This window comes from Durio zibethinus, chromosome 14, assembly GCF_047325235.1.
Source record: "Durio zibethinus cultivar Kanyao isolate XHJ-2024 chromosome 14, ASM4732523v1, whole genome shotgun sequence".
In the NCBI taxonomy this organism is placed as follows: Eukaryota; Viridiplantae; Streptophyta; class Magnoliopsida; order Malvales; family Malvaceae; genus Durio; species Durio zibethinus.
The window spans coordinates 4423527-4449425 of record NC_143175.1 but is presented as its reverse complement, the minus strand read 5'-3'; the positions used below and the strand labels follow the sequence as shown (position 1 = coordinate 4449425).

Sequence of the window (25899 nt, the reverse complement as noted above, 5' to 3'; positions counted from 1 at the left end):
ATTTTTATTTTTAAACTCATAAACGATTTTTATTAAAATTATCATATTTAATTTCAATGAAATCTGCCCATTAATTAAATTAAAATTTATTCAATTAATTTAAGTTAATTAAATATATTTTTATAATGTGGCTCAGTGTTAATTAACTTGACCTTGACCTTGGCCTTGACACCCAACTGCAGGCTTTACAAAAGGATATCATCCACTCATCTGTTTCTTTGTTGTTTAATTCCATCTAGCGTTATCCCCAAAAGACATATCCCCTCCTCCTCAAAATCATGGCTCAATCCTTTGCATTTAATATCGTAGAGACTGTCCTCAAGAGACTAGCCACTGAGGCTTACCATGAAATTTTCCAAGCTTGGGGTGTCCAAAGTGATTTTGAAAGGCTTAATGACTTGTTAACCACTGTCAAAGATATGCTTTTCGATGCTGAAGAAAAACAAGCCGATAATAATCAACTCCGCAATTGGTTACAGAAGCTGAAGGATGCCTGTTACGATGCAGAAGATGTGTTAGATGAATTTGATATCGAAGCATCGCAGAGGCATGTTAAGAAACAGAGGAGCATTGGAAGCAAGGTAAGCAATTTCTTTTCAAGCTCAAACCCAATTGCTTTTCGATTTAGGATGGCCCATAAGATTAAAAAGGTTAATGAGAGGTTTGGTGAGATTGCTGCTTTTAAAAATAATTTTCATCTCACTGAAAGACATGATGGCACTAGCCATGTCGTGCGCTTGGACAGAGAGACCCACTCCTTTGTCCAAGCAGCAGATATCATTGGTAGAGATGAAGACAAACAAAAAATAATAAAAAATTTGATGCAAAGTCCAGCAGATGGGGAAGATATATCTGTCCTTCCTATAGTTGGAATTGGAGGTCTTGGAAAGACTGCCCTTGCAAAGTTGGTGTTCAATGATGAATGTGTCGATAGGCATTTTGAGTTGAAAATGTGGGTGTGTGTTTCAAATGATTTTGATTTGAAACGGTTAATGATAAAAATGATTAAAGCTGGAAAGGGGGTCAATGGAGATTGTAGTAACATGGATTTAGACCAATTACAGAGGGTCTTACGAGATTGTTTAGATGGGAAAAAATATTTACTCATTTTGGATGATGTATGGAACGAGGATTATGTGAAGTGGAACGAATTGAAACAGCTGTTAGTGGGAGGAGATAGGGAAAGCAAAATTGTAGTCACCACTCGCAGTAACCAAATTGCAGAGATCATGGGCACAATTCCGAGACACAATTTGCAAGGTCTTCCTGAAAAGGAATCTTTGTCTTTGTTTCTCCACTTTGCATTCAAGAAAAGGGAAGTGAATCAATGTCCAAACCTAGTGAAAATTGTGGAAGAGATAGCTAAAAAATGCAATGGAGTTCCTTTGGTTTTGAAGACACTTGGGAGTCTGCATCTCTCCAAAACTTCAGAGCATGATTGGAAACTTGTGAGAGACAGTGAGATGTGGAAATTAGTGGAAAAGGAAAATAACATTTTTCCTGTTTTGAAATTGAGTTATGATGAATTGTCTCCACATCTTAAACAATGTTTTGCATTATTTTCAGTCTTTCCAAAGGATTATCAATTTTCTAATGTGGAGTTGATCCAATTTTGGATGGCTCAAGGTTTGCTTCAACCTTCCAAAGAAAATGATGATGAAGACCTAGAAGATATTGGTAGGCGTTACTTGAGTGATCTATCATCAAGATCTTTTTTCCAAGATTTTGATAAAATTATTTCTTTTAATTTTTTTAAAATGCATGATCTTCTCCATGATCTTGCAATAACAGTGGCAAAGAATGAGTGTTGCATAGTAAACTCTTCCAAACAAAATATTCCCAAAGGGGTTCGACATTTGTGCATTGACAACATGGATTTTCTTGAAGAAAACCCTTTTGGGTTCCTTGATAATGATAAGTTATACCAGCTACGCACATTTTGCTTCAGACATGTGAAAGAGGGTACTACCAGTGAATCCTTCATTAGAAAAAGTCTTTCAAGGTTCCAAAAATTGCGAGTGCTAGTTCTGTCTAGATCTAGTTTCGAGGTATTGCCGGAAAATATTGGTAGTTTGAAGCATTTAAGGTATCTTGACCTAAGAGGCTGTTCCAATGTCAAGAAACTTCCGAATTCCATATGTAAGTTGCAGAGTTTGGAAACTCTACTCACCCATTTCATGGGAATTGAAGTGTTGCCCAAAGATATGAGATACATGATCGGTCTCAGAATATTATCATTAAGTACAAAACAGAGGGTTCTATCTGATAATGGATTTGAGCACTTGAAATCTCTTCGGTTTTTGTCACTTGATTCCTGTGAAAATTTAGAATATTTGTTCGAAGGGTTTCAAAACCTCACATCCCTTAATACATTGAGGATTGTAAGTTGCAAAAATTTGATCACACTCCCGCATGGTTTGAAATCATCAACCGCATTAAAACATCTGATAATTAGGGATTGTGAAAAGCTTGATCTTAATATTACAGTGGGATTCAAAGGGAAAGAAAAAGAAAATGACAATAATCAAGCATACTTTGTTGGCAGTGGGTTACGCCTTCAAACGTTGGGCATTACAAGGTTACCAAAGTTGGAGGCACTACCCCAATGGCTTCTTGTGGGATCTGCCAACACCTTGCAATTCTTGGCACTTAAGGAATGTAAGAATCTCACAACTTTACCAGATCCGGGGTGGCAGAATCTTGCATCCCTTGAATGGATTTTCATTGCTGATTGCCCTAACTTGCCATCGCTGCCAGAGCGGATGCCGTGCCTCACACACTTGAGAATTGAAAGATGTTTGATTATGAGCCAAAGGTGCAAACCAGAAATCGGTGACGATTGGGCCAAGATTGCTCATGTCTCTAACATAAGGATTGATGGCAATGAAATCTCATCATCAAACAAATGATCAGGCTGATGGTTTGCTAGGTAACAACTAATTATTTGTATCTTTGTTAAGCAGAAACAAATATTGGTTAATTTAAGATTGTTTAGAAATTTTCATAATTCCCAGTTATTATTGGATGGCAGGTCATTGGATTCGGCTTTCTCTCCATGGCTGTACTAAGTTATGTACTCCGTAAAGTTGAGTCTAGGGAGTTCCCATCTTGCCACGTGTCGTGGTTTTTTGGGTTGTGTTGTAATGTGGCTGGTTGTTGTGGTATGACCTTTTTCTATAACAGAGATAGTTGCGAATTGAAAAAGGGTCTCCATGTTAGGATTTTTTTTTTTTTTTGTTACTCAATTTCACTTTTTTTTTTTTAATTTCATTATTAAAACTTTGTTTTATGTGATTAACCTTTATCATTTTAATGATTTCATTACTCTTTCTAATATGCTGATTACATAATATCTTTTAATATTATTTATCTTTTTTAAAAAAAATTTATGATTTTTTTTGTTATATTAAGAAGATAAAATCCTAATACAAATAAAATAAAAAAAATTTAATTCGAAATTAGACTTTTGGTGTTCTCTCATACATCTTTAACCACTAAACTAAACGTTTAAGGATCACTATGATTTTCACTAAGAAACAATGTAAAGAGATCGTCCAAAACTTGAAAACATTAAGACAATAAATCATTCTCAAAAATAAATAATAGAATTAATAGTATTGCTTAATATTACTTATTGTTCGGAGATGATATGTCAATTTTTTTTAATAAAAGACAGAAACACCACATCAATATGTTTTTAATAATTTTGTATTTTTAATTTTTCTAACATGCACTAATATTTGCTTACCAAGCATATTTTATCCATTCAATTTTATGAAAATAAAACTTTTGAAAGCAAAAAGCAAAAAAAAAAAAAAAAAAGAAGGTTTTATATACGGAAGAGGGAAGATAACAAAATAGATTTTCGAATTTCAATAAAAATAAAAATATATATCATTAATTTTTTTTCATGAAACTAAAGTTATGAATTTTTATTTTACCTTTCACATTTCAAATGCTCCAAATAAAAACATCCTGATTGGTTAATAGAGTTTATAAAAATGTTCATATAAAAATTCTGAAAATTACACTTAATTCATCCATTTTCAAATTTAATGGTATAAAAACGTTATATTTAAATAAAAATTCAAATCTTAATTTCATGATATAAAAATAAAAAATAAAACATCAATTTTATTTTTAAAATAGTAGCATTGAGATGAAATTAAAATTGGGTTTTTTTTTTTTTTTTTGTTTCTAAGGGCCCAGTATCCATCCACAAAGACTGAGCCCAATAATCTTTGTCTTTAGTCGTCTTTCTATCCATTTTTGCTCTCTCCAATTTAAACTGTTTCCATCTTCCAATTCCATTGCCGAGAAAATCAGAACAGAAAGGGTTTTTTTTTTTTTTTAAATGTCTTATTTGGGTATTCTGAAAACCCTAATCAGATCATCAAATTTGGGATCTACGACTCGTAATATCAGCCTTGTTAGCAGCCAAATCAGCAATCACACTGCCAAATGGCTGCAGGTATTTAATCCCCTTTTGTTTTTACCTTTTTTTTAAATTATTTTTCAGCTGAAATTTGTGGAAGATTAGGCATTTTATGGGTTTTATTTGAAACTACTATAAACAAGTATAAATTAGAATAATTTTGATTGATTTTTTTTCTTCTGGTCCTTGGCGCTCTTGTGGAATTTGAATTCAGTTATCAGGTTATTAACTTACTAATATGTTTAATTTCTTTGATTTTTTACTTCTTTGGGGCTGCTAACAAGCTTAAATTTCAGTTATCCAACAAAAAAAATTTTGGGTTATTTTACCTTTTTTTTTAAATTTACTAATGTGGAAATTATTGTCTTTAGAATATAGGGTTATTAATGGATTATCTTGTTTTTTATCCTGCAATTGCTATATTTGGATCGTTTGTGGTGCTAAAGTCTTTATATCGAGTATGTTGAAGCCCTTTTAATCTTTTCCTTAATTGTCACTCAAAGAAACTCAATTTTCAAATGAGGATCTATGTTTGTTTGTCAAGTGTTTTACATCCTGTGTGGTATTCTGAATTATTGAAGACCGGCAGATTATAGTTATCAATCAATTGAAGCAAGATGAAGTGGCTTTTAAGCACTGATTATGTGTTCATAAACAAAGTAGAATGGTTTACAGATGTTTTGTGGCCTTACATATGTGATATTTGTTTCCCAGTGATTTAGTACTTCGATTTGGAGAAGGTGTTCAACGTTTGAATCGCCTTGATCAGTTGAATTCCGGGACCTCCTTGTTTCCTCTTTCCATCAGGTTCATGGTTTTCATTATCCCTTTGAAGATTTTGATGAGGCAGTGATGCTCATGACTTCCTTTCGAAGTTTCTTTAACATTGTCTGGTCAATATAGATTTGTTTATAGACATAACATGAGTTTGAGTTTCATGTCTTTGATATTGTTCAAGTATTTTTAGTTTTGAATAGGTGCATCACATAGTTTGTTTGCATTTTGATTTAATTGCTATATCACTTTAATTGTGCTGCTTGTTTCGTTATCCTTGTGCATAAATACCTTGCTACATAGACATGAATTTGGTGTGAGATATGGGTGTGTCCCAATATTTTTACCTCATATTTCTGGCAACCTTTTTCATTGATTCGTCATACCTATAAATATTCAAAGTGTCTGAAAAAATGGTGTATGTTAGGGTAAAGTCAAGTCCTTGTAACATAATACATGCCTGATCATGCATAACATGTTCATTAAATGATTGGCCTTTGCCTCTCAAAATACAAGAGGGCAATGAAATGAAGAAAATGAAAGTGTATGATTGTCAATATTCATTTTTTTTTTCAAATTTGCGGGATACAAGCAAGAAATCTCCTATGGAGTTGATCAATGAAGTTCCTCCTATCAAGGTTGAGGGCAGGATTGTAGCTTGTGAAGGAGGTTAGTGTCTGATCCTTACTTTCCTGCACACTTTGTGAACAAGCTGATTAGTAGATGAATTTTGTACTGCAGCAATAAGTAAACCTAAAATCATATTTCATAAAAAATGAGCAAATGGCTGTGTTACTGAAATACAACTTTCAAATAAAAGTGAATCATCCATTTTGTTATCCACGAAACTTAAACTTGTCAAAATTTTGTTTGCTAACAAGTAAAAACCAAAGAAAGCATGAATAAATAAGAGGATATAGGATACAAAGTTTGCGTGAAAAGGTTTTTTCTGGTGCTCACGAGTTTTCCTGGTCTCTGTTGTTTCTGGTTGCAGACAATAATCCTGCTTTGGAACTCCCAATTGAATTCATTTGCCTTGACTTGAAAGAGCCAGCTGTGTGCAAGTATTGTGGCCTGCGCTACGTTCAGGAGCATCATCACTAGAAGCGCTGTGACATTTTTACCTGGTTATTGGGGTAATTGTTATTATGCAGTACCCATGGCACTTTTCTCTGTTTCAATCCTTCATAAAAAATTCGGTGTTCCGATATTTTTAGACATTTTTATTTTTGCAAAATAAGTATTCGAAGTGCTCATTTTTTAAAATATTTCCAAAGTAAACTTGAACCCCTATGGTCTAGTTTTTTATTTGCACAATTTTGTTGATATCTCTATCTCATGGTTCTCTGAATCTCAGTCAGGAAACGCTAAGACTCTCCCTAGCCTTATGGGGCAAATAATTATAACATTATTATATCCTAAACTCAAAAATTTGGGCCTTTGAATCAGCTAAACTAACGTCACATCAAAATTTTGCCACCTGATGTGAATTCAGCAGAAAGTAATATTGAAAAAAATCAAACGCGATCGCCATCTGGAGCTGCCAGTTTCCTTCTCTGTTGATGTTCTGCAACCTTATAATCTACCACTTCACGAAATAGGCTTGGGTCAAGCACACAATTCTCACTCCCATAAACAGCTGCTTGAACACTAGCCATCAGTTTGGCCAGTTCCCTTCCAGAAAATCCCTCAGTTTTGGCTGCGGCTTCTCTCAAGACATCATCAGTCAGTCCCTTGATCTCAATCTTCTGCTGCTGCTTTTTGAAAATACTTTGAAGCACACCAGATTTTCTCGAGCCAGCCTGAGCTACGTACTTGTCCAGATAGAGCTTTAGCAGTTTGAAGCGTTCATCTTCCCCCGGCAAAGGGAATTCCAATACTTCATCAATACGATCAGCCACAGCTGAATCAAGATCACCAGGACGGTTTGTAGCAAGAGCAAGGACTATGTCCTTGGACTGGTCACCCGTGCGAAAAAGAAGAGCATTGAGTGCACTTCTTTGTGCTTCACTCATGTAGGTTTTGTTGCGTCTGCAAAAAGTTAGGCCAACAAAATCAATCAAAGCTAACCTACCAAATAATCAATAAAGTCAGTAATGTTTTCATCCTAGGAAGATTTTACTTCTTTTTTACAACAATTATTGACGAAATTACATATTTGTAATTGTCAGCATATACTATTTCTTCTTCTGGTAAATAATCACAATGGAAGACTTTCAGGATTGGGAAAAAAGAAATGGAACAAAGGTTTCATCAAGCAATTTTCCTTAACTAATTAGACAATGAAATTTTTTTTTATCATACAAAAGAAATCAGTAAGTTACATGCAAACTTAAGCTCCTGGAGAGATCATGATGAAAGGTGAAACTACAAATCAACAAGTTTGCGATACCTAATCAACAAAAGAAAAGATAAAAGACACTGCACGATAACACCTTTAATCAAATCAAAGGTATATATTGCCTAATGGAAATATCATTCACCACTTGGAACTAAATGGTATCACTCACTCGCACAAAAATGCATCTGCTTCATCAATGAATAGCAACAAGCCCCTCTTGGACTTCTTTGCCCAGTCAAATAACTGGTGTATCTTTGTAACTGCCTGTGGTCCAAGTGGAGCAACATCCCCACCCGTCATCAATGCATAATCTAATCCCTGAACATTAATATAAAATATCAGAGAATGAAAACAAATGAACAAAAAAGCGCCAGATTTCAAACATTTGTCATGAACTACTTTAATGTTGCATACAAACATATAAAACCAACAACCATCAAGTATTGTCCCAGAGATACAAAAACTTCTCCTATTTGATTTCCTTCCATAAATAACCATAGATAGATACTAATAAGTTCATAATCAACGGATTGACATGTTTTAGAACTAGCATAACTGTCCATACCATACACTTGAAATCGTACTCAAAGTTTAACATTCAAACTTAACTGAATCTAAAATATGGTCAAGGAACCAAAACATGCATCTTTTTAAACAAAAATTCACATTCCTTCATAACAAAGGCATTAACTTTACACAAAATAAAACATATATAAGTGCCAGCAATAATTTACGCAAAATAAAAAATATATAAGTGCCAGCAATAAATGGAACAATGAAGGTCTAAGAGCTCATACAGATTTACGAGCCAGTTCTCTTGCAGCCATTGTCTTTCCTGTTCCCGGAGGACCATAAAAAAGCATGTTCCTAAAAGGTGCTTGGTGGGCTTTTGTATTGGCAGTAGCACCAGCTAGCTGCTGAATTCTTTTTTGAAGAGAAGGGTGTAAAATCACATCACCAAACCCATTTCCATTTTTAGGTGATATTTTATCTCCACCACGTGATAGAGAGCTCATAGAACGTGAAATGATGCCAGACCAAGGATACTTCCCTCGGGAAGATTCCCTGATAAGTGATGGCTGTCCCAGTATTCTATCCACATAGCCCCAAATTACCCTTGCGCCTTCTCTGCATCAGAGGGGTGGCAAATGTTTAAGTAATTACTTCACAATTGTGGTAAATAAAAAAAAGTAACAATTAACAGAGGCAAATTCTTATAAAAGAATATAATAATGCACAGGGATGGAACATAACTTCATCAATAGTTTGAATAAAGGTCCTTGGTTTCAATAAGTCTTCCAGAAAATACAGAGAGAACAGAAAAAAACTCTTCAGGAAGCTTTACATTTAAAAATATTCCCAAAATTTTTCCTCCCAGTAGCTCGAAAATTTGGGCAAAAGAAATAGTTATCACAAAACCCATTCATTTAAATAAAGAACAGAAGAGTAATAAATAGTAATGACTCAAAATACAATGAATGATTCTTTGGTTCAAAATTTGTGAGGCTATACTAGAAAAATAATACAAAAAAATCAGGTTATGAATCGAATACACCCAAGCTTATGTTAGAAGGAATTTTCCAATTTATGCATGTGAAGATACATATGCACACTTGCATCAAAATGCAGTTGGAGTGTAATTAAAGCTGCCAGATGTTGAGTGATAAGTCCTTTATGTTCTTTTTCTCGGTTCAGAGAAACAATCTTTCACAAATTCCAAGGTGGCATTTCCCCTCATTTGTCCTTGCCAAAAGAAAATAAAATCTAGAAATTGAGTTTTCCTAAACTCCTGGAATTTTTTACGATTTCTTCAAAAATCCACAGCCTAACAGAGATCACAATAGAGAGTTCACAATATCTGAGAACTCGGTATCAGCAGCATGAGAATTTTTGTGAGACATTAAGGCTAAGAAAAAGCCAATCTCAAGGGTAAAGGAACAGAACAGTAAACATTGCCAGTTACTTTTGATACAAGTTACAACAATGTTATGTAAGAAAAAATCTTTTAGGGGTATTTAAGCAAAGCAAATATGAACCCCTTAAATCAGAAACAAGAAATATTCAAGAAAAACAATTAAACCTATATTGAAACAAGAAATTTGAGGTACTGAATTGATTTAATGAGCTTCTTGAAGACATCTCACCAACATCTCCACCATATACATGGCAAAAAGCCACATAAAATACAAACCTTCATGCAAAGTCCATCATTTACCTAGTAGTGTAAATGCCTGCTGCAAGAGCGGTCAACCCTCCAACGGCCACGACCAGCTTGTTTTGATCTGTCAAAATGGCTCGCAAACCACCTAGACAGAGATGTTGTCCACATTAAGCCACACATTCTTAAGCAGTAAGTAATAAACAAACAGGACTTAAACAACATATCAATGTCTTCATTTAGCTGAAAATCCATTTCAAGGCCAGCTGAAAAAAACATTATTAAATGAATATAAATGAGCCCACTTACAACAATAAAACATAGAAGCAACAGGATTAATCAGTGTCGTGATTTTCTTCTACTAGGTTAGCTTATAGAGAAACTAGAGAAGGCAGATAAAATGGCATACGCTTCTCTTTCCCTCTGTGACAAATGTACAATCTTTTTAAAGTTAAGGCTACATTTGAAGAAAATATTAAAAATGAGAATATGACATCTTCAGAATCTAGCTGTTTAAAGTTTCCTACATGATTGGGAGCATATTATTGAATCGATACCTCCAATATGGTCAAAAGTAGTATTTATGGCAGCAACCCACTTCTCTCTTTCTGCATTTGCACGATCTACAAGTATGCGCCTATTAACGTCTTCAGCAAGCTTTGCTTCATGGGCTCTCCCTTCTGCTTCTGCCATAGCTCTAACTCTGATTGTTTCACGCTCGATCTCAGCTTTTTCCCTCTCTGTTTGTCGTCTCTGCGCTTGAATCTGTTCTTCTGTAGCTCGTCGAGCTTGCTCCTGTCTAATCGCTGATTCCTCTTGCAGTTTTACTAGTTCTTGATTCCTTGCTCTTTGGTATTCATTTTCTGCCTACAATAACATAAAATATTTACACTCTTTTCAATGTATGTTTATATATGGTAACGATTTTGTGAATGCAGAAGTATCAACAAATACATGCCTGCATCCTCTTCCTTGCCAATTCATCCTCATAACGAGCCATCTGTGACTTTGTTTGGGCTTGATGCTGAGTTAGCTTCTTCTGTTCATCATCTATTACTCTTTGTCTCTCCTGCCAGCAACCAGGTAGGTATTCAAAAAGAATAACAATAAGAAAAATGGCATAACCAAATAGACAATTCCAGAAGCAGCACAACATTTGGAAGCAAGTTTAATTAAGAAAAGGGTAAAGCAAAAAAAAAATGTAGAACGTTGTGTTTCCAGAACCTATTAACCCTTACTATTTGAATGAACAAAGCCCGTACCTCCCAAATGCCACTAAGTATAATAAATAAATTGCTATCTGTAAATAAAAAGGGAAAATTTGCTGACAATTTCAAAAGAATACATTCCTGCAGAGACTCATTCACCCAGAAAGAAAGGAGCTTCACATGAAAAAACTACAAAGTCATTTGAATAACCATAATTCGCCAAGGATATCGATGGTAAAGCTAGATTAGAAAATCAAGTGCTATCCTTCCAATATTGATTTAATCATACAACTAACAATGCAATGTAAAACCAAAAAACTGCAAACTTCGATGTAACGATCCACTCAAGAGAATATGCATTAATAGTGCAACCTAAAACTTCTAGTGCTAGACGTATATCATATGCAATAAGGGAAATGTGAATTAAAATAGAAAGAATTTTCTGATTGCAACTTAAAATGAGACTGTCATGCTTAAAAGAATCAAGAGGCCACAACATAACTAAGAATGTCACCACCAAAATAAATGTAATTGAGCAGATTAACCTTGATGTTATTTAAGGAACAACATTTGCAAGTTCAAAATTAATCTTTAAAACAGTACCTATTAACTGATTAACCCATTAAGGTACAAACATGAGGAGAAATTTCAGAAGGGATCTTACAGTTTCAGCTTGGGCTTGCATTGCCTTCAACTCAGCAGCCTTTTCAGCCAACTCTGCCTGCCTTGTCTCTTCTTGCTTCTTCATAAGCTCAAAAGCCTAGACCAGCAACAATTCATTAGCATCAAAATTTTACAACTTTAACAAAATGAGTAAACAAAATTACAGGAAATATATAAATTAAACAAGTCAATCCTCCTCATAAACTCGAAAAGAAAAAATCCAAACCAATTGAGTCAGCAACTAAAGTTAAAAAGAATATATCACTTGCATAAACTTTACATAAATCCCAAAATCCCTTGAAAACTCTTCTAAAACTTAAAACCAAAGAAACCCACCTTCCAAAAGGCCTAAAAAAACCCAAATCAAACGTATAAAACAACCAAAAATAATAATAATAATAATAACAAGAACATTTTGGAAACCAAAACTGAAACCTTTTTGGCATTACGGGAGCTGCTGATTTCCCTCAAGGCCTTGGCTCCTCTCTCCAAAGCCTCAGGATCAAACCCAGCCGAGGACGTCCTTGGATTATCATTCCTAACCCTAACATTCCCAGAAGCCTCCTTATCAGCCGCAGATGCCGGTGAAGTAGACGGTTGTAATTGCAAGTGTCCAGAAGAAGACTGAGGAGAGCCTGAAGATGAAGGAGAAGGAGAAGAAAATAAAGGGAAATGGAAGGGTCCATCAGCAAAAGCAACGTTGTTATTGGTTTGGGATAAAAGTGAAGAAGAAGCAGAGGCTGCTGCTAAAGCTGAGATTAGCCCCATTGCCTATGTTTTTGCCATTTTTCTTTTGAACCCAAAAAAAAAAAAAAAAAAGGCAGATTGGGTTTAGGATTCTAAGCTGTCTTTTATCAGAATTTACTGGCTTGAAGGGCAAGAAATTTGAAATAAATAAATAAATAAATAAAAATTGGTGGAGAGAGAGAAGAGAAGGTTCAGGGTTTTAGTAGGGCTTGTGTTTTTAGAGTGGACTGGCGGCTTTTGGCGGCTGGCGTTTTAATTTTCCTTCTTTGAGTTGAACCGGATCCCGGTTGAACCGAGTATAGAATTCTCTCTGCGTTTCTTCGGGCAAATGACCTCTTTCTAATCCACACATCAAAAGTTAATAACTAATATCAACGGATAGTTTTTCAATTTTTCAAAAAAATTATATATTATTATGATTACTTTGGTGTAATTAGATTTTCTATAAAATTATACATTATTACAAGATTTTAAATGTTTTAATTTAAATATTTTGAAATATCAAGTATTATGAGACACAAACTAAAATATTTATTGTTAATAATATTCAAAATAATATTTTTATAGTTATAATATTAAAATATATTTGATATTAATGTTTTAAATTTTTTTAAATTAAAATAATAAAAATAATTTTTATTAATATAATTATAATTTAAGCTGAATCAAATTAAATTTAAATTTAAAAAAAAAAAACTCAAAACTCAATTCAAATCAGATTAAATTAATGAATCAACAAATAATTGTTGAGCTAAATAACCTTAATATAATTACATCAGTAAAAGCGAAATCAAATAATCAATCAATCACAAAAAACAACAATTTAGCGTGGTTTGATCCAACCGACCTACATCAACGGATAAGAAATAAGATCCACTAGTTATAAAGAATTACAAACATATAAATCATATCAACTTCACTCAACAATCGATACTTATAAAACATTCTCAATCTCCTCTAGTCTTATGGAATATTTTCAATCCAAACAAATACATACCTGAATACGCATCATACCTATGTGGATCTTTTTAATCTCCTCTAGTACACTCTCATGCACTATACCTATGTGGATCCTCTTAGTCTCTTTTAGTTTACTCACAAACATAATATTCATATACACCCATAAGACGTAAATATCCAGTAATCTCATGAAGTGTCTATACCATAAAACCCTATGTCTCTACCTAAGTGGAGTAAAGCCAAACCCTCTATGAGCCTTTTCATTTCTTTTTTTATTTCATAAAAGTAAGCTTCTTTATTTCGCCTTCAAAGCTTTTGTTGTTCTTTCTATCGCCCTTTCAACAATAGAAAGATGACCCCGATAGAATGTGTTCTTTTTGCATGTTATTTTTTAGTGTTAAGCTAATCCATTTGGGTATTGAGAGTTGTAAACTTGTTGCATATGGTGTAAACGCATCTATAATTTGATTACAGTTAATCTGTCTTTTTATCTATCGGGTTGTCTTCAACGCCATAAATTCTCTTCGATGTATGACCTCCTACGTCTTTCTCTTGAAACCAAAAAGGCAGTAATCAAAGCTCTCTTGCAAGCCCAGAAGACGCTTACGTAAATCGGGATGAAGCTAAAGTCTCTTACATCTTTTTTTTATACCTAATTTTATAAAAATTTCACATATTTATAACCATACAAACTTACCTATTAAGAATCTCTTTCCTCTTAGAATTTTATCTGCAAGTCAAACTTGCCTATTAAGAATCTATTTTCTCTTAGAATTCTTCTTCTGAAAGTTTTCTTATCCATCAAAGAATATCTAACCAATCTTAAACAAATCTCTTATAGGAATATCCAACCAATCTTAAACAAATCTGTTATGAGATTTGAGTCACTATTCCTAAAAATCTTTACTTTGACTCAAATTTCATCAAATCATTTATCTTCATGCTAGATATGCTTGGCTCTACTTATAATAGAAGTTTCACAATTATCTTCTCTTGTGTACCTTCACGTTTCATGCAAACTGATATTCAAAATACAAACTTGAACTTCTCTCTTAAGTCGAACTCCTCTGGACTTACCTCTTGTCATGGCTCGAACCTTTAGCTCTTCCCACATTTCAAACATTCAACTCTAATATCAGTTGTTGGAAATCATCACATACCTGATATCGCTTGTTAGGCAAAAAAACCTTAATCCAATCAAGCCAACGGAAACAAAATCAAACAATCAATCAATCACATAAGAAACAATAATTTAACATAGTTTAGTACAACAGACTTATGTTCATGGATGAGAAACAAGATCCACTAGTTGTAGTGAATCACAAACATACAAATCATATCAACTTCACTCAACAATCAATACTCGTAAGATCCTCTCAATCTCTTCTAGTCTTATGGAGTATTATCAATCCAAATAAACACATACTCATATGCATTCATGCACCATACTTATGTGGATTCTCTCAATCTCTTCTAATCCGCTCCCATATACTATGTAAATTTTTTCAGTCTCCTCTAGTCCACTCACAAACATAACATTCATATATACCTATAACACATAGTCTTATAGGATGTTATTCCATAAAATCCTACAACTATTTTCTCATACCGATTTTACAGAAACTTCACATATTTATAACTATACAAACTTATTTATTAAGAATCCATTTTCTATTAAAATTCTTATTCTGCAAATCAAACTTAGCTATTAAGAATCTATTTTCTCTTAAAATTTTTTTTTGTAAGTTTTTTTGTCAATCAAACAATATCTAATCAATCTGAAATAAATATATGATGAGATTTGAGCCACTATTTCTAACAATAACTTGATTTATAAACAAATCTTTTTAAAACTTGTTTTTTTTTTAAGTGAAAGACTTTTTTACTTCATTTCTTTTAACTATTAAGTTATTTTTCACTCATTAGTTTTAAATCTTATAAACATAAAAAAAAATACAAAAATTATTTTCTTAAAATTATTTTTTACAAGGCAAACTGAGATTAATTATCGTATGTTAAATAAACCGATTTTTGAAGATCCTTTATACACCATTATTATTCAAAGCTTATATAATTAAGGAAGCAACTCAGAATGATTTTTCTTTCTCAATTTTTTGGTACACGAGAAGTTCCTACTTAAAATGTCTATCTAAATCTAATTCCACTCTTACAAGTTGAGCTAAATCTCTTCAAGCGACAATAATGGTTTTGATTTCCCTCTTATTTCATGAATACGATGAAACAAATTACATTACAAGCATGGACCAATTTCAGAAATCGAAGAAGGAAAAAAAAAAAAAAAAAAAAAGCTACTGATTTTGCTGCCAGTAACTCTTTTGACACATTTATCCCAACTATGAAAAATCAAATCACCATGGTTCCTCACAATTTGAAGCATTTTTCAAGTCAGGGTAGTGGGTGCAGCAGCAGCAGCCAGCTTGGCTCTGAGATCTTTTCTCAGTATCTTTCCTGAAGGAGACTTGGGAATTGCATGAACAAAGTGCACCTTATACAATTTCTTGTAAAAGACTACCTGTTTGGTAATCAAAAACAAAGGGATTATCCTTTACTTGATTATACTTGTGAGAGTTGAAAGAGGGAAAACTTTTTCTTTTTCTCTTTGTAAGTAATTAGTGAAGGAGTGGAAAATTTTTTTTTTTTCATACCTGTTTGGCAATGAATTCTTTGATAGCTTCTTCTGTAAGTTCCAAACCATTTGATCGGACCACAAATGCAACAGGAACTTCACCAGCAACTTCATCTTTTTGCCTGTAAAAGTTGCATATTGTATAAGTTAGAGGCTAATGAGAGAAACTGTCAGCTGTGAATGGAAATGGATTAAATTAAATAAGTTGACAGTACATACGGAACTACAGCTGCATCTGCAATTGATGGATGGCTTACAAGGAGCGACTCAAGCTCAGCTGGTGGCACCTAAACAACAGAAAAGTCAGTGAAAAATATGCAACTTATTAAGGTTGCAATTAAATTTAGCGATTCGTCTATTTGTATCATGTAAAACATTATTAATGTGTTATATTTTATATAAAAATTACTTATCACAATTCATGTTAATACGAAAAACATAAAATGCATTTTTTATTTTTATTAAATCCATAACTTTTGTTAAAATTTGAAGTAATATCACTTTTACGCCTTTTTTATTTTTATCATTTTTGTATAATGTTATCATCTCCAGTTTTAAATTATTGGATCTAATTATAGTTACCAAAAGCTCAATAATAAAGAAATTATTAAGGGAGAAAGTAACATACTTGGAAGCCTTTGAATTTGATGATTTCCTTTACTCTATCAACAATGAAAATCTCATCATCTTCATCCACATAACCTATGTCACCTGTATGAAGCCAGCCCTCCATATCTATGGTAGTTGCTGTGGCCGCAGTATCATTCAAATAACCTATAATTTGTGTATAAAAAGAAATGTAAAATGATCCCAGGATTTTCGGAGATCAATTTTGTATAGCTCAAACGGTACATGAACATATTACTCAAACCTCTCATGATTTGGGATCCACGAATGCAAATCTCCCCAGGTTGATTGTAGCCCAGAGAGCAGCCGGTTTCAGGGTCAATGACCTTAAGCTCAGCATTTCTAACCACTGTGCCACATGAACCAGACTTGGTTGGAAAAGGCTGCTTTGCAAATCCCAAGCACATGGATAGAACTGGTCCAGCCTCTGTCATTCCATACCCCTATATTTGTTAAAAAAAAAAAAAAATTAGGTAATCCACTGTAAAATGATAACCTCACGAGTGATTCAAAGCTAAGCAATCAAGAAAAAAATATTTTATTGAATCTAGTAGTTTTATTATTCTACAATGATATCCTCAAATCTAATATTTTATTGAAAATTATTGGTAATTGATAGTAAAAGAGAAATATTAAAAGGTACAATTTAACCATCCGATTATATAAAAAAAAATAAATATGTATAAAATTATTATCAGTGTCTATAAAATAAATGTCCAAGATGCATTTTATTTCTATTGAAAGTCTAAGGTTGTACTTACTATTTTATTAATCTTTAGTCATATTCATGTAAGGCCCTCTATGATTGACCCGCGGGGCATTCGAAACTTACTTTTTGACAATAAAAAAAAAAAGTGTACATTAATATTATAAAAAAATTATAAATTGAATTTATAATTTTTTTTATAAAAAATTTATAATTTAAAAATAAAAAAATCTTAAATTTATTTTTTGTTATTTTTTAACCGTGATTATATGATTAAATTAAATTAAATTTTAAATTCAATTGAATTTATAATATTAAATATATAAAAATCAAAATGCTTATTTTCATATGTATGAAAATCAAAGAAGAAAAAAAAATTTGGAACCGATGGAGAATGGAGTAATAGTTGTTAATTTCGCAAAACGATCACTCTCTTTTTGCATGAACTTTAGTTTATATTTAAAAATTTTATATTATGTTAATTAATCATATAATAATATTTTATTGATGAATAAATATTAATTTTAAAATTAATATATAAAAACTAATATTTTAAAAATTTTATTCAAAATATTATCATTTGATTTAGTTATTAATAGAGAGTATATAAAATGAAGCAAATATAAACTTAAAAATCAATGCATTAAGAATAAAAAAAAAAAAACTGCTAACCTGACCCAAAACGGCTTGTGGAACCCTTCCCCTGAGAGCCTCTTCAAGCTCTTTTCCAAGCGGGGCAGCCCCTGAAAGCACCACCCTGATTGAGCTCAAGTCAAACTGAGCCACCATCGGATTCTTAGCCAACGCCAACACCAACGGCGGCACCACCGCAGCAACCGACACTTTATGCCTCTCTATCAGCTCCAACAAAGCCCCTATCTCAAACTTCTGCATTAACAGAACCGCAGCTCCAGCTCTTAAGGAACACAACAGCACGCTGTTGAGTGAGTAGATGTGAAACAAAGGCAAAACACATAAAACAACATCGTCATGTTTCAAGTAAAGATTTGGGTTCTCTCCATCTACTTGCTGAGCTACGCTTGTGATCAAGCTTTTGTGAGTTAGTATGACTCCTTTCGGTAACCCTGTTGTTCCTGAAGAGAATGGTAAAGCCACAGGGTCATCAGGGTCAATGGAAACTTGAGGGATCTCCTTCTCATTTGCCTCTGATAACACTGAGAAATGCAAACAGTTTTCTGGAGGGTCATCGATGGTGATCACCTTGAAATCTTCACCTATTTTGGGGAAGCTTTCGTTGGTGGTGTCTTTAAGCTTGTCAACGTATTGGGATTGCGTGACTATGAGTTTGGCTCTAGCAGCTTTGAATTGCTTGAAGATCTCAGTTGATGTGTAAAAAGGGTTGGCCGTAGTGGAAACTGCTCCTATCATTGAAGCTCCCATGAAAGAGAAGACAAATTCAGCACAGTTTTGGAGAAGAATCATGATGACATCACCCTTTTGAATGCCTAAATTGGATAAACCAGCTGCTGTCTTTTGTGCAATCAAGTAAGTTTCGGAGAAAGAATAGGTCTTGCCAGAGGATCCAGAGATCAAACATGGTTTATCAGGGAAATTCAAGAGGTTTTCAAAGCAATAAGTATGGAGAGGTAAATGGTTTGAGATTGGAATGTCAGGCAATTTCGACCTGAAAATATGATCACCAGAAGTGTCAGAGGAAGGCTTTGTTGCAGGAGGAGACAAAGAAGGAGAGAGCTCTGACTTTTGGGGTTCAACAGGATCAGCAACGGATATCATGGTAATTGGGTTTGATGGGTTTTTCTTGTTTTATTTGCCGGGATAATTTTGCTTTTGTTTGTGAAACTGAGAATGGATTAGAGCTAGGGGAAGGGGGAGGAAGGAAATGAGTAATAAATATAAGGGAAGAGAAGCTTGGTGGTAGGTAGAGCATAATGAAGAGAGAAGTGGGTGGGTTTGAGAGGGAGAGTAGAGCTGTAGCAAAGCATGCCTATCTCACGTTCAAATGGACACCAGCCACCCACGGCCTTCTTTCTACATCAAAACTTTCATTACCCCATCCTGCCTACCTACCTTCTTCTCCCCACCTTTTGGTCTTTTGGTCCCTTTCTTGCCTTACGTTCGTCATGCTACTCCCACATCTTTTCCTTTGATAGTTTGTTTTGATTATTTTCATAGGCTTAATCAGTACGTGCAATTATCTTTATAAATTAATAATACCAAAAATATTAATTTCCGTTATGCAAGAGTTTGAGAAATTTTGAAGTTAGAGGCCATGGCTCCTCTAGTCCTCAGTCCTAATAAACATCCCCAGCCCCCTAAAATCTGTAACTCTAATCTAGTGAGCGTTTGAAGGTAACTGCTGCAGGTAAGCTTTAATTATGATTAATTGAATTTAAATATTAAATTTAATAAAATTTATTTAATATAAATTTTTTATTAAATTTTTTTAATCATAATTATAATAATTTTATTATTATTTTTAATTTTATTAAAATTAATTTTATCATTCATTTAAATGAACTCTTAAAAAATAAAAAGAGGGTTAGTTTCAATAAAGTTATATAAAATCATATGAAAAAAAAAATACATATAATAATTTTTTTAAAGTAAATAAGACAATATCATCTAGTGATAATAATAATAGATATTCTCTATCTCCAAATTTGGGTCTAATGTTGACTTTGAAAGATGATACAATTTCGTTTTGACTGTTTGGTATTTTGAATAGCATTTATTAAATTATTTATAGAATTAAAAGATTTTTTTTTAATCTTATATAAAAGAAATTAACATTAGAAAGTCAAAATTAAACCAACATCAATTTAAGATAGAAAAAGTATTAAATGAAATATCACACCAATCTTATCAAAGTCTACATTGATACAAGACCTATTAATATTTGGTGAGACTATTTATGTTGTCTTTGATCATTATTGAAGATGAATAAATAAAACTCTAAATTCAAAGTTTATAAACATGAAAACTCAAAAGGATTAATATTAAACATCAAGATTAGAATGATAATTACATATATTTGGTCTTGTTGTAACAGCATCAATATTAAACATCAAAACTCAAAAGGATTCGAGTAGGACATGTAGAAACTAGAACAACGTAGTTTAGTAGCATTTAATTGTATTTTTTTAAAATCATTTAAGACTATTATTGTTAAAAATTAAATTCTTTCTCCATGAAAAGAAATTCAGCTTTCTTTTTTCTTATTAAAAGTTAATGTGTTGTACTAGGAATTTAATTAATTTTCATTTAATTTAATAATTTTTTTTATGTTCAAAATTAAAAATAATATAATGAACTCGAATATTTAATTTAATTATTATTGAATGAACATTTGAATCTTTTTTTTTTAAACTATTGGTTTCAATCATTCCACTCGAGCATCTAATTCAATTATAATTATATGAATCCCATTGATCAAAAAACTAATGTGCAAAGTTCTCCTATTATTCATAAAAAGAAAAAAAAAAAAAAAAAAAAACAGTTCATTCCATTGGTATATGGATTTTTTTGATAAAAAATTTTGAGATGAGAGGAAACTTTTTCATTCCAAAGTTGATTAGGGCAAATCGTAGGACTTAAAATAACTAATATTGAATTTATAGATTATTTATTTAAAAAAATTATTAATAATAAAACTTAAATCGAAGTCTTGCAAATAAAATATTTGAATTTTATAAACTCAATCAATAATCATTAACACTTGGCAGCATATGGATGTTTCAATTTACAAATTAAACATGGAATAAAATAGAAAAAAAATGATAATATAAACCTACAGCATTCATCTCTGTACAATTTATTTTTTATATTTGAGGTTATGAAGATTTTAACTTATGGCTTTCTAAAAAAATGCTTAAGAAAATTCAACCATTTTTAACAAATAAATCTGAGATAAGTAAATTACGGCTGCTCTCAATGTCAAAGGTTATCTCCAATATCAAATAACATCATGATAAATTATTTATAAATACCAATATCCAAAATTATTTACAGCTCCATCTTAATAATTAAGATTTGGTTTTATTGATATTTTTAGATATTAGTTGTTTTTTAATAGAAAGTGAAAAACATAAAAAATAAACTAAAATCCAAAGATAAATAATGAATTTAATAATTAGCTTAACATTCAATAAATTTGATATTCAAATCATAGTATTTTTTTTATATTAAATTATAAACTTTTTTATTTTAAAAAATTTTAAATTTATATTTAATACATTATTAATATATAAATCTTATACACTGTTAATACATCATAGCCACATAATTTATTCATAAATTTAAAAATTGAAAGTCCTTAAAAGATAAGCTAAATGGAAATTAAATTCAATAATTATTTATGTTCAATTAAATAAAATTTAATATTTCTCTAATTTTAAAATTTATGAATGAATGAAGTGTCGTATACATAGAATATAAACTAAAAAAATAATAATAATAAAAATAAGATACCGACAAGAAGAGTAAGTCAACTGCAGCCTCGTAACCTACGTTCCATCACCATCCTTAGGAACCAGGATCCAACTAAATATCAAACAATGGCTTGCTCGAACACTACCTAACCCCAACCATCAATAGCACATGAGCTTTATACATTAATTTTAGAGTTCCCTACATCATCAACTCCCACAAGTTCACCTTGACGTTTTTATCTATGTTTTGATATGATGATCAATTTAATTTAATTTTTTTTAGGATAAAAGATTAATTTTCCAATCTACTATAGGTGAATGTCGAATTTTGTTATTATATTTTGATTCCATTGAAATTTATCACTGAAATATAGGTGAGTGTTGGATTTTTTTCCAATTTCAATTTTGATGATGTTTTGACCAAAACTAATGAAAATAAAATTATTGAGGAATGACATAGGAGAAAATAGTTTGGTGGAAGAGCTAATTGATGAAGAATCAAAGCGGAATTTATTTTCATCTCCAAATTTTTATGTTATATCAATCTTTATGAATATTTTAAATTTATTTTTATCCTTATTTTCATGAATATTTAATAAATATGAGTAATTTTTATTCTTATAATTTAAAAAAATAAAAATAAAAAAATATTTTTTTAGATTTTTTATTTTGATTTTGTATATTTAAATAATTTTTTATAAATATATATTAATATTTTTTCAAAAAAATATATTAATTTTAATTATTTTAAAAAAATAATTTATATTATTTAATAAAAATTTTATTTATTAAAAATATATAAATATATATACAAGATACGAGTTCAGGATGAATGTTATATATCTTCATTTTAATATTTAATAAAAATTTAAAATAATATAAATTATTATTTTTATATTTATAATATAATTTTTATTTTTATTTGTATTTGTATTAGAATAAAAAAATTAATTTTTTTATTAAATATAAATAAAATTAACATCGCTAAACAGAATCTGTTGTGGACACGGAAGGGCAGATGAGTCATACTCTAAAGGACTGTATACACGCTGAAAATATTTGGAGGCGAATGCATATAAATTTCGAACAGGGTGGGCATATGACAGATGCAAACAGCTGGATCAAACAGGTATGCCGTTCTTTTAATGATATGCAGCTTCAAATTTAGACACGTCGCCCATTGGTATGATTATCAAGGCAGCTAAACTGAAGCTGTCTCTGTTCCAATCATGTTTGATGTGATGTCACACACAATGCGTTCTGTGAACATGGTGACACGTAAGCTAACTGAGCTTGGTTACCAACTTCAATAAATGAAATCTTTATTTTATTTCAAAAACAAATGTATTTGCATTAAATAATTGAGTTTATGAGATAAAATGAAACAACAAAAAATAGTTTCTTCCAAGATAATTGTACATGTATGAATGTAAGTTGTACGGATGAATTAATTTCACGATCCTTTTAAAGTGAATATCTTTAGATTCTTAAAATGTAATTTTGATAATCGTAATGAAATACTTCTTTCGTCAATCAAACTGAATCGTAAATGAAAATTACAAAGTAGGATAAGATATTGATAATATTATAAGTTTAAGATTAAGTGATAAAATATTATAATACAAATAAAAGTTTGATAAATTTTTTTATTTATTTTTATGGATATTAATTCTTATGTATCTTTATTGTTATTTTTTTGTGTTAATTTTTTAATCAATTAATTTATTTTAAAAGAAAAAATTTGTTAAGTTGCAATTAGAGTTATCCAAAAATTGAGTTATCAATCAAATTCATAAATTAAGCTCGATTCAAATTCAATTTTGAATTTTTTAAAGCCTAGACTAGATTCAATAGATTACTATTTTATCAATAAAATATTTTATTTAATTTTTTTAAAATATATTAAAAAATAATAATAATATATTAATATAAAAATATTTTTTAATTTTTAATAGTAAAATGGCCTATTCGGGTTTTAAATAAATGAATGAAACTGGACCTTAAGTGAGATTTTGAAAGTATCATCCAAGTTTTGTTTGATTCATGAAAATCTCTAATCATAATTAAAATAATTAAATTTGTAATTTTCTATTATTAAGTAATAATGTGAAACTTATAATATTTCATTGAAAATTGCAACTAATATTTTACAACTAAAAATTTTTTATTTTTGAATAAATATTTTGTGATAATGAAATATTGTAAAAATAAATAAAATACCTGATGAAATATTTTATGATGATATATAGCCTAATTGTATACTTTAAACAAACAATAAATAAATTTGAAGAAAAATGAGTAATTTTCATTTTTAAAAATAGATTTTTTTTATTAATTTTAAAATTGAATCTAAAAATATTTATTAACAAAATTAAAGGAAAAAAATAATTTAGTTTTTATATAATTATCAAAATCATTAGTATTGAGTAAAAAATTTTCATCACAACTCTTTTTGGTAATTTTATCTTTGACTTGATTATGAGTTGGGGACTGACATTTACTTTTTAAAATTGCATTTAAGGCTGCAATAGCGGTTTTATTACTGAAAGGACCGTTTTATTATAATATATTATTTTTTAAAATTTAGATATTAAAACGATATTATCTCAGAATTTAGAGATCATGGAAGTAATTTATCTAAGTTGTATATACATAGATTTGCTGTGATTTTGAATTTTTTTTATTTATTATCGATTGATTTTAAATTAAATGATTAATAATTTACATCATTAGTATAAGGCAAAATCATTTTTAATGTGATTTAATGACACTTCAAAAATTTTGAATATTTCTTAAACGATTTTTTTGTTGATAAAATTAATAAATTATTAATAAAGAGTTTGAACATTTCAAATAAAACATATTAAAAATGACTTTATCTTATAATAATTGTGCAAATTATTAATCATTCAACTTAAAATTAATTTATAATAAATAAAAAAAAATAAAAACCACAACAAATTTATGTATATGCAACTTGGGTATATTAATAAATTAAAAAAAATTAAATTTATTAATAAAAAATTTCTTTCTCTCAATAATATTTTTTAAAATATTTTTTTATCGATAAAATTAATAAATTTATTAATAACTTTTTTATTTATATAATAAATAGACACTTCAAAAAATTTCGGGATCAGCAAATGATAAGCACATGTACAATTTTAAATAACCATATAGTTAGCAAGTTTATCAAATATTTATAAACTTTCAAATGGAAACACTAATCATTGAAACCACCGAAACAGTCCCCATAAATTTCAACAGTTTACTGTGAAGATTCTGAATTATGTTGGCAATTGTCAGCTGGTTGGGGGGCAGGCACGGGAAAATCATTGCGGAAAGGAAGCAATGGAACTGTTGACGGTGCTGACGCCACTGGGGAGGCTGATGCTACAGAATCTTTGTTGTTAGAGCAAGTAGGTAGAGATAATATGCTACTTCCTGGCGACTTTACTTTGCTCAAGACCCCATCAACGCCATGACACCGGATGGAAGATCCTGCGGTGCATATGTTTGGGCTGATGATTCTCACATTGTTGAGGAAGGGACTTCTCCTGCCACCACCACTTGAAATATTGAGCACGTACTCAGGCATTGAACTGGGAAGAATCGAACCTATTGGAATATATTGAAGATGCTCAAAAAACAAAGGAGAAGGGATTGAATGGCTATGCAAGAAGCTAGAAACTGCATTTTGTGGAATTATGGTTTTTGACAACATCCGATCATTAGGCATCAAGAAAGTGACCTTTCCAAGAAATTTTCGATCAAAGGGAGACTTGTTGATCAGCATGACAAAGGTGAAGTAGTTAGCCTTCTGCATTTCTTCAATGGCGACGCGGAGGTCTTGATCCTTTGGAGGAATGTTTGTAGAAGTTGTTGATTGGAAGAATAACATGAGAAGAAGAACCAAGGTGATTATGTAAGTTGCCATCAGCTTGGTTATTATGTGGCGATCAGCTGATGAAATTTTTTTTTTGGGATTTTCTAGAGATGTTATAAATGGAGGATGGTTAATTCGAGGAATCGAGGTTAGCTGGGACATGCTCATGTGCTACCTCAACCACTGACCTCACTCTTCCTGCGTGTTGATCTAGGAGTTTTCTAAGGCCAGGGTTAGGATTACATTGTAATTTGTATGTAAGAAGTCTTTGTTGTTCAAAAAGAACCTGCCATTTTTAATCATTAATTTTAATTTTTTTTTACAAAAGAAGCCACAAT

General features: G+C 31.1%; 4 protein-coding genes and 1 pseudogene across 5 annotated transcripts; 2 read left to right on the top strand and 3 right to left on the bottom strand.

The window, feature by feature from the left end:
* Positions 1 to 220: 220 nt before the first annotated feature.
* LOC111295576 (putative disease resistance protein RGA1) lies at positions 221 to 3334 on the top strand. Its single transcript, XM_022889116.2, has 2 exons — positions 221 to 2929; positions 3032 to 3334. The coding sequence occupies exon 1, from the start codon at positions 279 to 281 to the stop codon at positions 2907 to 2909; it is 2631 nt and encodes an 876-aa protein (XP_022744851.2). The 5' UTR covers positions 221 to 278; the 3' UTR covers positions 2910 to 2929; positions 3032 to 3334.
* Positions 3335 to 4261: 927 nt separating this feature from the next.
* On the top strand, positions 4262 to 6847 carry LOC111295579 (NADH dehydrogenase [ubiquinone] iron-sulfur protein 6, mitochondrial-like). Its single transcript, XM_089743257.1, has 4 exons — positions 4262 to 4471; positions 5150 to 5878; positions 6204 to 6345; positions 6708 to 6847. The coding sequence occupies exons 2-3, from the start codon at positions 5737 to 5739 to the stop codon at positions 6311 to 6313; spliced, it is 252 nt and encodes an 83-aa protein (XP_089599383.1). The 5' UTR covers positions 4262 to 4471; positions 5150 to 5736; the 3' UTR covers positions 6314 to 6345; positions 6708 to 6847.
* Positions 5958 to 12541, bottom strand: LOC111295577 (uncharacterized; annotated as a pseudogene). The gene is made up of 7 exons (XR_016327419.1): positions 12015 to 12541; positions 11581 to 11676; positions 10266 to 10777; positions 9766 to 9856; positions 8348 to 8678; positions 7720 to 7868; positions 5958 to 7240 (listed from the first exon to the last, which is right to left on the bottom strand). The product of XR_016327419.1 is annotated as an uncharacterized LOC111295577 (transcript).
* A 2933-nt stretch (positions 12542 to 15474) lies between these two features.
* Positions 15475 to 19239, bottom strand: LOC111294030 (4-coumarate--CoA ligase 2-like). Its single transcript, XM_022887161.2, has 6 exons — positions 17939 to 19239; positions 16805 to 17003; positions 16562 to 16707; positions 16153 to 16220; positions 15953 to 16055; positions 15475 to 15819 (listed from the first exon to the last, which is right to left on the bottom strand). The coding sequence occupies exons 1-6, from the start codon at positions 19019 to 19021 to the stop codon at positions 15688 to 15690; spliced, it is 1731 nt and encodes a 576-aa protein (XP_022742896.2). The 5' UTR covers positions 19022 to 19239; the 3' UTR covers positions 15475 to 15687.
* A 5575-nt stretch (positions 19240 to 24814) lies between these two features.
* Positions 24815 to 25844, bottom strand: LOC111293616 (uncharacterized). The gene has a single exon (XM_022886430.2). It carries the CDS (start codon positions 25727 to 25729, stop codon positions 24944 to 24946), a length of 786 nt encoding a protein of 261 aa, XP_022742165.2. The 5' UTR covers positions 25730 to 25844; the 3' UTR covers positions 24815 to 24943.
* Between the last annotated feature and the right edge of the window lie 55 nt (positions 25845 to 25899).

What these genes read in the sequence shown, in the direction of transcription:
- LOC111294030 (XM_022887161.2), bottom strand. Translation starts at nt 19,021, where the DNA reads ATGATATCCGTTGCTGATCCTGTTGAACCCCAAAAGTCAGAGCTCTCT. An exon ending in CACAAGCCGTTTTGGGTCAG is followed by an intron (nt 17,004 to 17,938) that starts GTTAGCAGTTTT and finishes TAACAAATATAG; the next exon opens with GGGTATGGAATGACAGAGGC. An exon ending in GCAGATGCAGCTGTAGTTCC is followed by an intron (nt 16,056 to 16,152) that starts GTATGTACTGTC and finishes CAACTTTTACAG; the next exon opens with GCAAAAAGATGAAGTTGCTG.
- LOC111295579 (XM_089743257.1), top strand. Translation starts at nt 5,737, where the DNA reads ATGAAGAAAATGAAAGTGTATGATTGTCAATATTCATTTTTTTTTTCA. An exon ending in GATTGTAGCTTGTGAAGGAG is followed by an intron (nt 5,879 to 6,203) that starts GTTAGTGTCTGA and finishes TTCTGGTTGCAG; the next exon opens with ACAATAATCCTGCTTTGGAA.
- LOC111295576 (XM_022889116.2), top strand. Translation starts at nt 279, where the DNA reads ATGGCTCAATCCTTTGCATTTAATATCGTAGAGACTGTCCTCAAGAGA.
- LOC111293616 (XM_022886430.2), bottom strand. Translation starts at nt 25,729, where the DNA reads ATGAGCATGTCCCAGCTAACCTCGATTCCTCGAATTAACCATCCTCCA.